Source organism: Mustela nigripes, chromosome 12 (assembly GCF_022355385.1).
Source record: "Mustela nigripes isolate SB6536 chromosome 12, MUSNIG.SB6536, whole genome shotgun sequence".
In the NCBI taxonomy this organism is placed as follows: Eukaryota; Metazoa; Chordata; class Mammalia; order Carnivora; family Mustelidae; genus Mustela; species Mustela nigripes.
This window is the reverse complement of record NC_081568.1, coordinates 67,479,864-67,495,872: the sequence shown is the minus strand read 5'-3', so window position 1 is coordinate 67,495,872 and position 16,009 is coordinate 67,479,864. Positions and strand designations below refer to the sequence as shown.

Sequence of the window (16,009 nt, the reverse complement as noted above, 5' to 3'; positions counted from 1 at the left end):
AGATACAACACCAAAAGTACATTCGATAAAGCAAAAAATAAATAAATAAATAAATAAACTGGATTTTTTTTTCAAAATTTATAAAAATTAGCTTTAGAAGACACCATTAAAAAACTGAATAGAAATGCAGAGAGTGGAAGAAAACAGTAGCAAATCATGTGTCTGAAAAAACATTTACACCCAAGTATATAAAGAACTCTTGAAACCAAATAATTTAAAAAAAGAAAACCTAAAACAGGCAAAAGATCTGATATGCATTTCACCCAAGATGATTTAAGAGTAGCTATGAGACAGCAGATGATAAGTTGCTCCATACAGCCATCAGAAAAATGCAAATTAAAACCACCAGGAGATACCACTGCACAGTCATAGAGTAGTTATGATCAAAATGAGACAATAATAGGTGTTGTTGAGGATGTGGAGAAACTAGAATGCTGATACTTTGATGGTAGGAATATAAACTGGCGCAGAACTTTGTAAAAGTACTTGCCAATTTCCTAAATACATTTACCAAACGACCTAGCAACTCCACTCTTAAATGTCTACCCCCAGGGTATGAAAATATATACCTATACAATGTATATTGTTATTACTGTTATTCTTACGTGAAAAAGTAAAAGCAACCCAAATGTCCACAACTTACAAAGAGATAAACAAAATGTGGTGTTATATAAACAATGGCTTATTGCGGTGCCTGGATGGCTCAGATGGTTAATCAGACTCTTGCTTTCCACTCAGGTCATGATCTCAGGGTCCTGGACTCAAGCCCTGCACTGGGCTCCAAGCTCACCGTAGATCTGCTTGTCTCTCTCACTCCCCATACTTATGCTCTCTTTCTCTCTCAAATAAATATATAGAACCCTTTAAAAAAAATTTTTTTTAAACAATGGTTTATTATCCAGCAAGAAAAAAGTGAACTACTGATACATGCTACCACTCAGACTAACCTCAAAAACATTACACTAAGTTTAAGCCTTAAACACAAGAGACCAAATTTTGTATGATTTCATTTTAAGAAACATAAAGGCAAATCCTTTGAAACAGAAAGTAAATTAGTGGTTTCCTGGCACTGGGGTCTAGGAACAGGGTGACTGGAAATGGGTATGAGTGACCACTTGGGGGTGATGGAAATGTTCTAAAACTGGGTAGTGGCTATGGTTGCACAATTCTGTAAATGTACTAAAAGTCACTGCATTGTACATTTGGGTGAATTTTAGGGTAGGTAAATCATACCAGTAAAAAAAAAAAAAAAGTAGAAAAAAAAGCATTCACAATATCCTTTATGTTACATTTTAAATAATGACTTACCCTACAAAAATCAGCTCAGCATATTCATGAATCTATCTTACTCATGAGAAATAGATTCTACTTAGAAAAATTTTTACATAGCAACATTCAACTTAAGATACTGATTCAACACTTTTTTTTAACATATTGTTTATTTATTTGACAGAGAGAGAGATCACAAGTAGCAGAGGGGCAGGCAGAGAGGGGGGGGGGGGAGCAGGCTCCTCGCTAAGCAGAGAGCCTGATGCGGGACTCAATTCCAGAACCCCAAGATCATGACCTGAGCAGAAGGCAGAGGCTTTAACCCACTGAGCCACCCAGGCCCCCCTGATTCAATACTTTTTAAAATATTACTAATTAGAACTGCCTGTTGTGAACTGACAAGATTTTAACTAGAGATCTACAGAGACAAAGGAATTATATATGTTAGTAGACAAAAGAGAGGATGTTAAATTAAATTTATTAAAAGACATACTTCCATAATGAATCACTCAGACATTATGCTTTGTTAGTTATATTTATACATAATCATTACTTGTGTGATAAATGATTCAAACTTTCTATTTTGTTGTAATAAAATTCTGAAATGCTATGTGTTCTATTTGCAAGCACACAACCAGAGCAGAAAACAACACAAAGACTTTATGCTAATTATACATAAGTTCCTTGGTCAAAACTGAACTGCCCATCTACGAACTGGGTATGCTAAAATATCTGCTGGTAATATAACACTTTTATAATGAAAACGTACCTATCACATTTTACTCACACACTTTGGGATCCAAGTAATAACAGAAATACACTATTTGCATCTATCAGATTGTTGATATGATTATCTGCCTAGTCATTCCTCTAAACAGGTTGATATGTTTTCGCTGTTAATTCTAATGAGTTTACCAGGGCTTATGACATCCAAATTTACATCCACAGAATGTAAATGAATTGATGAGATTTGCTATTTTATTTCTTTTTAGCTATTTCTGCCATTTGAGATAGCTTACCTTTTAATTCTGACATACCGCCAAAGGTCCTCTTAACCCTACCACAGTACCTTGCTATTCCAGAGTAGGTAATTTCTTGCAAGGAGTTTATAATTTTCTCAGTGATTTTTCTAATGTTCCACAGCAATGTGCCTCTGTCTTCATTTATCCACATCTAAAATGGCTGCCTCCACAGACCCCCCCTTCAAGCTGAATGTATGTTTCTTCCTGTGTTGCCAATCAATTTTATTTCATTACAATAACAATTGTGAAACAGCTGGAATAAGTTTCCTGTTACATTACCCATACAACTGCTGGTGGCACGTCGAAGCTATTTGCCTTTGTTGACTTCCAAATTCTAGAATGAGAAGCAAGTTTCAGTTTCTATATACTTTTTCACCTAAAGAGTAGAAAAACATTCATACTGGCATAAAGGTCCCACTATATCACCTCCCAACTAATGAGCACATATTTATAACTTGTTGAATAATGACTTAAAATCTATAAAATCCTTTCCAGCTCCATGAGATCTGAGTGGGTTCTGGGAGGATGTTAAAGGCAAGGACAGAAGGTATCCAAGTTCACTACAGGAGCTAATAAGGAGCAATAAATCCATTCAAGACACCTTGGGTGTAAAGTTTGTTGGATGTAACTCTAGTCGTTAAAGATGGTGAGTGCTAGAGTTTTCAAAGCCACTCAAAATTTAAATTCTAGTTAGTGAACACATAATGTAATGTTGGTTTCACCAGCAGAATTTAGTGATTAATCACTTCTGTACAAAACCCAGTGTTCATGATAACAAGTGCCCTCCTTACTGCCCGTCACCATTTAGCCTGTCTCTGACCCCCCTTCCTCCATCAACCTTCAATTTGTTCTCTACCATCAAGAGTCTCTCATGATTTGCTTCCCTCTCTCTCTTTTTTTCCCTCTTCCCATATATTCATCTGGTTTGTTTCTTAAATTCCTAGTGGCCACCCTCAAATTTTAGCTTGCACAAGAATCACCTTGGGTTCTTTTTAAATGCATTTCTTGGATCTGAGACCCAGTCTGGGATTCTGATGTAAATGGAGAATTCCCAACTCCCTCAGCCTCACACTTACCACAATGATTTTGATAAAGCTATCTGCACACCAAATTTTAAGAAAAAAAAGCAGCAAGAAGCATGAGCAAAGAGCCAGTGATGTGGGCTCACTGCAGAAAGTGGTCATATTTTTTAGACAAAGCCTGGCAGAAATAAGAGGGGAAAAAAAATCTGCGGCAAAACATCTTTATGTGCTTGTGAAGGGAAAAAACAAAAAACAAATACTTAGATCTTACTTTTTTTTTCAGTGGAAAGCAACAGGAAAGCAGAATATGTTAAATAATGCCAAAATTGGCCTGGGCTCATCAGCTCAATTTCCTAATCATTTGACTTAAAGCCTAAACAGTTAATAATTTATTACAGATATATATGCACATTAATTATGAAATGGAATCAAGTTTCTCTTGTTGGAAAAGTCAAGTACTAAACTCTCCAAGCCCCAAGGGCCTTCTCAACACCGTCACGCAATAATTCTGTAGAAATATCTGGGTAGCATTAAAATGGCTTAGTTCCCATTTTCTCACTTCTCTCAGTCTAGGGTTTGGAATGAGAATAAAGATGAGATGGAGACAAGATGATGTGCTCACCATGGCTGCACCCTAAATGCACTGTGAAGCAAGTTATGGTCCTTGCTTAGCCAAGGGAATCTTAAAATTTCCTTTCAGGAAACCCCCCAAATCATAATCCAAGAGGGACTACTGGTTGTCCCACTGCCTCTAAATATATCAAGATTACTTTCCTAAGGTAAAAAACTTCCCATCTATCAGGAACCTGGAACTCCTCTGATTATGCATTACTCTGTACAAAGAAATCCATGAAACCATCTGGGATTAAACTGTAACTGCAATTACGCGGAAACATTCAATTGTGCGTGAGCTCAATAAAAATATGCTGTTTTAGTGTTGCATAGGAAATACTTGAAGGCTCCTGTAAAGAATTTCCTGAATTTAAAAAGTATACCACACGGGGCGCCTGGGTGGCTCAGTGGGTTAAGCCGCTGCCTTCGGCTCAGGTCATGATCTCAGGGTCCTGGGATCGAGTCCCGCATCGGGCTCTCTGCTCAGCAGGGAGCCTGTTTCCTCCTCTCCCTCTCTCTGCCTGCCTGTCTGCCTGCTTGTGATCTCTGTCTGTCAAATAAATAAATAAAATCTTAAAAAAAAAAAAAAAAAAAAGTATACCACACTATGATTCAACTAATAAATTCCAAGTACGTACAAAATATTAATGTTAATAATTAAATATTTAATAAGCAAATATTATTAAACAAATTTATTCTCATAAAATTGGCCCATGCCTGAATTCAAGATATTACGATATAGATTAATATATGATTAAAGAATTTATTGACTTTTAATGTACAATGTTCATCCATCAGCACGATGATTCTTCTAAGACTGATTTTTTATTAGAATTCACTGTATGATTGCCTTAAATAAGACTGGAGGGTCTGCACAATCTACATACAGAAAATTCTCATGTGTCACCACTGGTAGGACAACCATCATATATGCCATCCTGAATCTTAAATCAGAAAACCATAGGATGCCTTAAAGAGATGCGTTCTTCAAGGTGATAAAGGCATACTGAACCCTGACTAAATCACAGAGTTGTGAGGGATGTGGGGAGGGCAAGAAGTTGAAGCAAAGGAACAGTTTCTTGAAGACTGTATGTATACTGAAACAAGGAATGACTTTTTTATCTTTTTTTTCTCCAGGCATTCAGCACAATATATCTATGTAAGTCGCCCCCTAATGATGACTACTTACAATGTTCTGCCCTTGAAAACAATATTATAAGGAAGAGGCTGATATGTCAGTCTTTTGCGCACAAATGAATATTCCTGAAAGGAAGGGTAAGCATTTCAAATTTAAGTACTTACAATACAAAAGACTCAACCAATTTGTTCTCCTACAATGCGTAAGATTAAGTGTTCTCCAAGCATGCCCTATGGATATTATCAATTTGCATAATTTGTGCCAACTGAATGAAACAGCAATGATGTCTGAGGAAATTTGCTTTAACTAGCTTACTAATAAATTTGAGAACAATTGTGAGTGTTTATTTGATACTCATATTTCCTTTTCAGCATATTCACTAAAATGTGACTATCTATAGATGGTAAGCTAACAGATGACTTATTTCACATATTTTCCACTTTCTACACTTAGCATTATTATTTCGTTATTAATATTTATCTTGTTAAAATACTAATACAGAAAGAGATCTGGAATAGAAATGAAAAAGACTAAAATTCTAATGAAAAAATGACTACCAGACATGAACACAACATTTACAGGAAAGGAAATAAGAATAAAAATATGAAAAGATGCTCAGCCTCACAAAAAATACCCCCAAAATGTCAATTAAAATTGCACTGAGGGAACTTTTTTTTTTTTTTTGCCTATTAGTTTTCACAAACATCAATGTCTTTAACACCACCCACATTGGTAAAAGCATAGAGGAAAGTTGTACTCACATACTCCACTGGCCTGAAGAGTATAGAGTGGTACCACCACTGTGGGGTACAATCAGATATCATCACCCAAAATTACCAGTACAACATGCCCTTTGACAAAGATTTACATTACATAAGCAAAATGGTGTATTTACAGAGTCCTATTTATTTAGTGCTGTTCATAATAGGAAAATACTAGAATTGATCCAGTTGACTTCAACACCAAACAGATTAAGTAGATTAAGGAGCATACTTGCAAATCAGATAAAGGGAACTATCAAAATAATAAAGGAGACTCTCTCTGTGCACTCATGTGGTAATCTCACATGTGCATGCATGTGTGTGTATACAAATAATATAAGCTTAATCAACTGCTTCTAGACCACACACTAGAAACTAATAACCCCAGCTGCGTCTGGGAAGGAATCTAGCAATAACTGAGAAAGGGTTGGAGGAAGACTTTTCATTGCATACAATTTTGGAGGCTCTGTTTGGTAAAGTTTGAGTCCTTATAATTTTGAAAATGACATTATTTTGCCTTTCAGTTTGCATGGTTATTTGGCTCTTAACTATAGAGAACAAACTGGAGGGAAGGTGGGAGGGGAGACAAGTTAAACAGGCAAGGAGCAGTAAGGAGGGCACTTGTGATGACCAGAGATTGGGTGTTGGAAGTGATGGAAGTGATGAATCACTAAATTCTACACCTGAAACTAATATTACACTGTTTGTTAACTAACTGGAATTTAAATAAAAACTTGAAAAAAATGATGAATGGTGTTGTGCTGAGTCCAGGATTCAAAATTCTATTTCCTTAGAACTCTAAAACAATCAACTCATGATCCTCTAGTGTCTGACACTCATTCCAGTGGAGATAATCATTCTCTCATTAAGAGAATTTTCTCTTTCTCTTTGATTTTCTAATATTCTCCCACAGTGTGTCTAGGCGTGGGTCTCTACTTATCCCACTGTGAGCTTTGAGCTTGGTGACTCGTCCTTCGATCTGGAGGTGCACGACTTCCTTTATTTCTGGAAATGTGATTGTGATACAGAAAAACTATCTGTCTAACCCACGTTAGACAAATCAACCCAAATCTCTGAATTAAATAACACTCTACACACCATCTTAAAAATACGGTCACCAAGGCACACAACATGCAGAATGAGCATAGTTCGTACATTCCTCCCTTGTCTTGCTACATGCAATTCTTTCCAATGATCAGCCTGTGTGTTAACCAGGAATCAGCTGCATTTGCTTGAACACACATAGGTACAATATTCTGTAATCATGTAATTTAATCTGACACTAAATATTAAACAGCAAAATACAAGTGCAAAAGCGTCCTTGTTCCCTTGAAAATTTTGGAAAAGCTTGAGAAAGGTTAAGTTGCTAAAGGAAAATGACTCTAATTTCATTCGGGATGAAGCAGCTGTAAAAGATATGAAATTTTTAAAAGTCCAGGATTCTACACATAATTTATGCTGAATGTGTCTTTAGTTTTTCTTCCAAATATAAAAGTCTACATTGGAAAGCTCTGTCTTTGTCCTCTCTGATCTTGCCTAGACACGCATATGTGGATTCCAATGCTGGTCATAACTGGACATGAGAAAAAGTCAAAGCCACTTCTGCTCCCTGCATTCCTGCTCCCTGCACTTCTGGTAAAGCCTCTGCCGTTCATGGAGGTTTCCTAAAGTCTCCGTGTTCTCCATGAATCCAGCCCAAACTGTTTTCAGTCTTTCAGGAGATATTCAACATGTCTGAGTTACTAATGGCATTCTTTTATAATATTCCTTTAGATTTATTTACAAGATCTTTTCTGTGGCTCCTAATACTTGGCTTGAACCAAGAAGGTGGATGTGTGAGATTAGTTGGCAATCTTTACTTTTTTTTATTTAGATGTTCCCAGTTCTGCTAGTGCACAACCATTGCCCCAACCCTGCCAGGACACTCTCCCCTCCTGCCTTAGTACTGGTACCTGAGAAAGTGCCTTGCTGGAATAGATATCCTAAAATATTTAACTCTTCAAAACGTGCTGTGGCATTGAATACTGTGATACAAGAAAAAAGGAATAAACTGCTCAAAACAATTGAATTTACACAAGGCTGAAGATTCTCTATAAAGAGCTAATCAAAATTACTACTGTATAAAACTTAAAAATTAAGGGGATAAAATTTAAGTAGTCACTCTTTATCATCCTGGAAGGATAATCCAAATATTAATGATAACCATTTCAACAGTCCATTGTAAGGGAACCACAGGTAATGTGTGTAGTCACCTAGTTTATTCTGCTTAGGTGTGCTTTTAAAAAAGAAAAACAAAAATAAAAACAAAAACTAATGTGTTGTTTTTTTTTAAGATTTTTTTTTTTTTATTCGACAGAGAGAGATCACAAGTAGGCAGAGAGGCAAGCAGAGAGAGAGGAAGGAGGAAGCAGGCTCCCTGCCGAGCAGAGACCCCGATGTGGGACTCGATCCCAGAACCCTGAGATCATGACCTGAGCCAAAGGCAGAGGCTTAACCCACTGAGCCACCCAGGTGCCCTAATGTGTTATTTTTGAGCCAATATAATTGTTGTTACTCTTTCATAAAATTTAATTTGTTGCATTTTTCTATTTCAATTTTTATAGACTTATTTAAAACATAATAAAGTACTGTATTTTTGTCCAGTGATTTTTACTGACTGCTGACTCGGAACCAGGTATCTTACAGTGTTGTGAAAATGAAGAGAAATGTTTAATAAAGTAGCATCAGAGCACTTGGGGCATACTACATTTGTAGCTATCTAAGCTATTGTGTTTCCTTGTTTCCATCTGTCACTGGCACACCAGGCTGGAAGCTCCTTGAAACATAAATCAAGGCTTTTTCATCTCCTTTTTGTATTCTCCATATCTGCACAATGTCTTGCCCAGAAGACTTATTTATCAAATGTTTCATTGCTTAGTATTAGGATATTTATGTGCCCACTGGATCTACTATGTGGCTCAGATAAGATTACTGTTCAATATTAGAGACTAAGAAGTGTAAACAGAAATAGGGAGAACACTTCATACATCTATTGCTAGATATGCAAATAAAATTTGTGTGTTTTATAAATAGGAAAAATAAGATCCAGAAAGATTAAGTACTTTGAAGAGGCAGCTCCTGATCATATAACCAAAATATCTATTCTAGCACTTCCCCTTTCGTTGCACAAGCAGACTGGTATCTGGAGAATGAATTGGCCAACCTTATAAATGTTTACCACTGTGCAGAACTGGGTAGTTGATGATCTATCTCCCCTGATAGAGACTCTTGGATCTTTTCAAATATACACTAATCCAAAAGGTGTGGAGGAGTTCAGATACCAGAAGACAAAGCTAGCTGCTAAAAGAGGGGAGGAGACAGTACACTTAGATATCTACTCTTTTCTAGGAAACTAATGATCAGAAAGCTTTCACTTACTGGGAAGAAGGAAAAAAAAAAAAACTGTTGCAAATGAAAAGCAGTTGCATTTATAAATAATTCACGCCCACAGAAAGTCAATGTGACTCCTCACATTAGAATTAGAGAATCACAGATTTCTGGAAATACAGAATACAATGTAGACTTACAATAATCAATAGTTTGGAACAGCCTATAGTCTAGCAGACAAGGCTTTTGAGGTCTGATCTCACCAGATATTTTAGGGTCATTTCCCCTTATTGGACCTTCTAGCCCAGTCACAGGAGGTTCTTATTTTCATTTCCTTGATAGGTCTCTACTTTTATGTCTTCAGCATCATCTCTCTACCTAAAACACTCTTTAGCCTTATTTTGCCTGGGAAAAGCCTCCTCATGCTTCAGTTGAACTCTGCTTTGGGATGCCTTCCCCACGTTCCCAAGCTGGATCCATCTCAGGAATAGGATTTGATTCAGCACCTTGCTGCTCCATAGATACCGGGTCATAACCACTTATGTATGCTGTCCTTCTCCTAACCTGTAAATCCCTAATGGAGGATATAGGATACATTAAACATCTAATAGAATTTCAATTCTATCCTCCAGTTTTTAATTAAATCATCCAATTCTCTCATTTAACTAATGAAAACTGAAGCCCAGAGAGGTAAGGGACTTGTCAGTTGTCAGGGTACAAGCCAATGTCAGAGCTCAGATAACAAAATTATGCTCTCTTTCCTAATCCACCCTCATAAGGGAAAAGGGGCTGGCATGGTAGAGTCTGGAGTAACAAACCCACTCTTCTTGGCTATCTGCCTAACTTTTAACTCAAACGTCTGACTGCTATACTGTATTACTGGCAACGTCATATTTCCTCAATAACAAAGACTTCCCAGTTCAGAACATATACATATGTGGCTAATAGGAAAAGTGAGTAAAAGTCCAACATGATAAACAGAGAGGTATGTCAAACTCCTATTCAGTCTATGAAAAACCTACTCATAATTCTAACTTTGCTCCCTTAAGTATGGAGAGAAAGCATAGCTCATTTGGAAAATGTGACCAAAAGCCCACATTTCAACACAGTGAAATGCTTTATCCCCTATTGCTTCTACCACACCAGGAACTTTCTATATGTAATTATTTAATCCCTGGCCAAAAACTAGTGGACAATGAAAGCCCCACAAAATGTTTCCCCCAGTGAAGTGTTCAAACATCAGTTCCACAAAAAACATTTTTAAAAGCTTTTCGTGTATTTTTTCCATGCCAACTTTTTTCACTCATGGCTAAAAATGTCCATATTTGAATATTCATCATTATGAGCATCTGGTAAAATATAGCCCTGTCCAGCAATTTACATCATTGGACTATGAGACCTTAGGAGGGCATAGGTAAAAATTTCCAGTTTCATTTTGTCTGGATTTTGACCATCTTTTTCCATTTCATGACTTTGGGTGGCTTTGATTGTGCAGATATTTTCTGCTCTCCATTTCTATTAGATTCTTCTAGAAACGAGCAGGTTGTTATCAGATAAGTCCTTGTGGATTTCATCAATGGCTTATTAGAAACAGCAAAATGAAGTCACAAATGAGATGAGCATTTTCAATATCTTCTGGGTTTTGTATTAAACCAGTAATAAAGGCCACAATATGAGGGATGTACAATAACGTGAAGGTACTTAATGCCTCTGAAGTGTACATCTAAAAATAGTTAAAGAGTAAATTTTATGTTATGTATACTTTACCATAAAGTAAAGGCCAACTTACAGGAGGTAACAATTATCCCCAAACCTGGGTCAGGGCAGAGAAGAGAAAATCCAAAGATGATCTCCATTGTTCAGATAGCGCAAATGGTTTCTCCTTTCCCATTCCAACAGGCCTCTCAGCAAGGCTCCCACCCCTACTACTTTCCACCATGGAGTGGAGAGGAGAAAAGCCAACTCCCACCAGGTAAAATGTAAACCTCAGGAAAGAAAAAGTTAAACCACAGAACCATGACTCTTTGCATACTGACTGGGTTCTAAGGTTATTCATCCGTCAGTCCACAGCTCCAGGTCTTTTGGTGACTCCTCCACTCCTGTCCCCACCCCCACCCCCGGCCACCGCTGAACAGGTGTCCAGCGTGGCTATGCATGTGTTTAAATTCTAGACAGCTGTCAGAATGTAATTCCCTAGAGAACTGTTCTGACAACTTTGAAGTAGGACATTAAAAAAAAAATTTTTTTATAATAAATGCAGAACTGGGGGTGGGGGCAGACCCGGGGGAGACTCTGCAGTGAGCAGATTGGCTGTCTTCCACACTCCGAAAAGACACCACGTGGTGGGCTTATTTTGGAAAACAGAAAGAAGTAAAACCAGTGGGAAGAGTTACCAGGAGGCAGTTGGATACAGTAATCAAAAGAAACCTAGAACCAGGTAGAAGAAGACTGTTCATCCACCCATTTAGCCTTTAGATTCACTCACTGCCCTGGAGATGTTCAATGGGAAGTAAACCGGTTAGACTTCCTGCGTAGTGGAGACAAGGGTGAAGTTCAGGGCGACCACTTTGGAAAGGGATGAGGGACGGTCAAACCAGCCCGGTGTGTGAGGGGCGAGGGCGGAGTGGCGGGAAAGTGGAGAGCTGGGGAAGGAAGGGCGCTTACCAGGCCACCTCCACAGGTGCTGAAAGAGGCCAGCGAGCCAGGGTGCCGCAGCACCGCTCCGGTGTAGAAGCAGGAGGCGTCGGGCGGCGCGGGAGGGCGGGGGGCGGCTGCTGCCCGCGTTGGACCCGGGCCGGGGCTCGGCCGCTGTTCCACCTCGAAGCGCGGCGCCAGGAAGCGGCCATCTCTCCGGAGCAGCAAGTACAGGTCCCGGGAGAAGGCCGGGATCCGCAGCAGTACCTCGTCGCCGTCCGGCTCGGCTTCCTGGGCCGGGGGAGGAGACGGGGGTGGCTGTGGGGGCGGCGGCTGCCACGAGGCCGGGGCGCCCGGGGACAGGGCGGCAGCCCCGCTGGATCCCCGCGGCAGTTCCTGCGATTCGAACTCCTCGTCCACCTCACCCGCCGGCGGCGATGGCGGCCGAGGCTGGGGCCGGGGCTCTGACTGGCCCTCCGCGGTCTCCACCGGCGGCGCCGGGGCCACGGAGCGCACCTCGCGTGAGCTGCCGGCCGCCTGCGCCCGGGCGCCTGCGCCGCGCGCCCAGCCTGGGTCCGCGCTGCCCCCGCTGCCGCCGGCCGCGTCCACTGGCTCCCTGCGCCAAAGTGCAGGAAACACGACTTCCCACTCCTCGCGGTCGGGGGCGAACTGCAGCCCTGCGGGCGGGGCAGACAGAGAAGTGCGGGGCTTAAAGTGCCGCGGTTCCAGTAGCACAAGCATTCCCAGGCTCACATTCGGTTCTGACACAAGGTTCTCGTGTTAATGTGTTGGAGACCACCCGTCTAGTCCCTGAAACTCTTGCAACCCCTAAAGACTCACGATCAGATTACAGACCCCAGCATTTTCAAAATAAAAGTACGATGATATGGGGGGAGGGGAGAAAATGAGTGGGGGAGCAAAGTTTGGTGACACCACTTAGTTGGTGAAGGAAAACCGGTGCAAAGACATTACTTTCTTAAGCATATGTCAGAGCAAAGCCTCGCTATCAATTGCTGTACTTCCCCGTTTTCCTCCAGGTGCTGTAAACGCAAATATTACTGCTCTCATTAGAGGAAAGCTAATCATTCCACGATGCTTAAAATGAGGTCGAGAGGAGTGCATTTCGCTCGCGAGCAGGACCCCCTCATCTGCACCCGCACGCTCCTTTTTATTGCTACCCACTGAGCCCTGCTCACCGCGCACCGGCTGCACCAGCCCTGCCTCCCCTTGCGTTCTCGGTTTCCGCTGGGGAAGTTGGAAAGCCAGCCTAAAGTCTCGGAAGAACTTACCTGCAATGATCCCATTCGACAAGACCCCCAGCTGGTAAAGGAGGCAGCAGCAGCAGATGTGAGTAAGGCGCATCTCGCGGCTCTTTCCGGGACCGCGCTACCGCGGCCGCGGCTCCCTGCCCCGCGCGCGCCTCCTTGCGCTATCCACCGCGGGCGCCGCCGCCTCCCCGGAGCGCAAGGAGGCCGGGCGGCGAGTTTGCCCAGGCCCTTTGTCTGCCGGGGGTGGGAGGGGGGTGCTGTGTGACTCCGAGAGGCTGCCCGAGCCCGGGCGGGGGTGGGGTGGGGTGGAGTGGAGGGAGGAGCGGGGGCAGGCAGAGCCGCGGCCCCGCAGCGCTCTGGCTCCCTGGCGAATTAGGTGATGAGTCTATTTTCTGTGTTCTGGACGTTGCGAGAGTTTCCGGAGCCCCACAGGATAGACCCAAAGTTCAGGAGCGTGCCGGCAGGCGCAAGGCTGGCAGTGCTGCCTCCGGACAGGAGGGAGGACTGCCCCGCGCGGGCAGGAGCGCCGCGGTGTCCGAGCCGTGGCTCGCCGCCTGCACCAGCGCAGAACTGCCAGGAGCGGTTCCCAGCAACCTGGTGTGCCAAGCTCCGCGCACGACTCGGGTCCGGAGTGCTGCGAGCTCTTACCCTGAGAGGCGCGGGAGCGAATTTGTGGCGGGATGAGGTGGGTGTGGTGGAGAAAAGATTCAAGCAGATCTGACAAGAAGAAGGGAGCAAGGGGTGCCCGCCTCTTGTGACTTTGTGGGACAAAGGTCCCAGAAAAGCACACACGTGCTTACACACCGAGTTGGGGTGGGGACCCAAATTCCCTCACCTGACTGCTGATTGGCCATTCCGGGGAGGCCGATTTGCATCCTTACTCTGCACCCACTCCCACCCCCACTCCCCAGCTGAGGTGTGTGCAGGTAGAAGCGCCTCCCCAGTCCATCCCACTCCCACTCCCTCCCTCCCCAATCTTCACCTCACACAAAGCAAAACTTACTACAGGGTTGAGCACAAAGCTGTGGCCCCACTTCCCAAAGACTTTGATTTTTCCATCCATCTTTGTCTCCAGGAATTTTCTAAGCTGAGAGATAATGTGATTCGTCATGGAGTGTGCTTCAAAGGTTCCCAGGACAGTAGACACCCTGACATTTCAGAGCCCCTTATACCACCTTATCTTTCAGGCTTCCCATTCATCAGTGCTATCAATTTCCATCCTCCTCCCCTTCTCTGGCTCTCACACACGCACACTCTCTCTCTCATAACAAGGGTGAGATTAAAGGGACTGACATTAAATATTGTATGTTAAAGATCTCATAAGGTGAGATTATTTTGCCTTTTTTACTTTTTGTACATCGAAAATGTATCTTTGCTCTTTCTGTCTTTTGGGGGGAATGCAAACTTAAATACTCTTGCTTTCTTTGTCACAGATCTTCAGGGTCCCCACTCCCTTTTGCACACCTCTTTCTTGGCGACACCAAACATTTTCACATCAGACTCGAGGGTTTGATCTAACTTTCTCTACACATCCTCTGTACTAGGCCAGTCACCTAAAAATTAGTTCATGCAAATCAGTATTTTTTAAAAGTCCAGCATTGGGAGATTGGTTCCCCACATCCTTTGTTATTTCACCTTCTGTTCCTTGTGTCAAAGGTGACTACTATGCCTTTAAGGAAGGCAGACTATCTTATTTCAAAGGAAAGCCATTGTTTGAATAAGCTGGGTCCTAGAATACTTTCTTTGAGTTGTCTTAGGCTTAAAAACAAACAAGAAGACACTCTAGATGTGTTTGTCAAGAGTGCTCTGCCTCCCAACCTTGTCTTGTAAAATTCCTGGAACTGAGCAACTAGGTGAGTGTGGATTTCCAGACATTCAAAAAATATCTGGGTTACTTAGAAACCTAAACACTCCTTATGGGACTCAATTATACAGACTTAAAACTAGGCAAGAAATCAAAGGCCGTTTATTTTTAACAAATATAGCAAGTATTAAGGCAGACAGCTAGTTTTACTGAAACATTTCCACCAGGATATACAAATTAAATACAATGTTCCTTATATCATTTGAACAATGACAATAAAAATATAAAAGTAAAGTTGAGGAGGAAAGTATATTGTCTGTATTTACTGGAATACCTTTGTGATTCCTTAAAACTAGATGAGGTTTGATATGATTTGGTAAATTTACTCAGAAGCACATGTTGTCAATTTAAGTTCCCATCTCTGTCCTTTTTTGTTCCTATTGATACAGGATCCCTATGAATCTCTAATGGTAGAGGTTAATAGTGATTGTTATGGTAAGTTTTGCCTAATTTCCAGATAATTCTGATCTTTCTCCCATTTGATGTACTGTTATATTTGTATATTTTCTAAGATTTTTTATAAATCGTGGTTTGGTATACATAGTATACATATTTCTTCTACTAACTATCATTTTTTTTTTTTTTGGAAAGGTAGGATTTCTTTTATATATATTTTTTACTTTTTTAAAATTTGATTTTTAAGTAATTTCTACACCCATCGTGGGGCTCAAACTCACAATCCCAAGATCAAGAGTCGTGTGCTCCACTGATGAGCCAGCCAGGCACCTCTCTTTCATATATACATTTTTAAAACAACACTCTGCCTAATTCATTGATTTACACTGAATAGCTGTGGAAATTCTAAGGAGATTCTCAAAGATCATTTAGCAGATAATAGAAATTGATTTCTGTATGGTATTTCATTCCCATTCTAATTCCTTAATCCAGATTTACAGCACTAACTCTGTTGGTGATCAGCTACTATCAGCGTGATTTATCCAGCTTCAGAAAGAACAAGCCTAATAGAGAAAGGAAGTTTTTGTGCTCTAACTAAAGAGACTTAGATGTGCAAATAAGAGCATCCCTTAAAGTGCCTTTGAGTGTGTATGCATG

The 16,009-nt window shown here is 41.2% G+C and overlaps 1 protein-coding gene across 1 annotated transcript in view; it reads right to left on the bottom strand.

Annotated features, from left to right (window-relative positions):
• Nucleotides 1–12,565, bottom strand: part of ADAMTS19 (ADAM metallopeptidase with thrombospondin type 1 motif 19) — a 251,991-nt gene extending 239,426 nt beyond the window's left edge. The window contains exon 1 of the mRNA XM_059416340.1: nucleotides 11,855–12,565. Coding sequence (XP_059272323.1) covers nucleotides 11,855–12,565 — 711 coding nt within the window. The remainder of the gene's footprint in view (nucleotides 1–11,854) is intronic.
• Nucleotides 12,566–16,009: the final 3,444 nt, after the last annotated feature.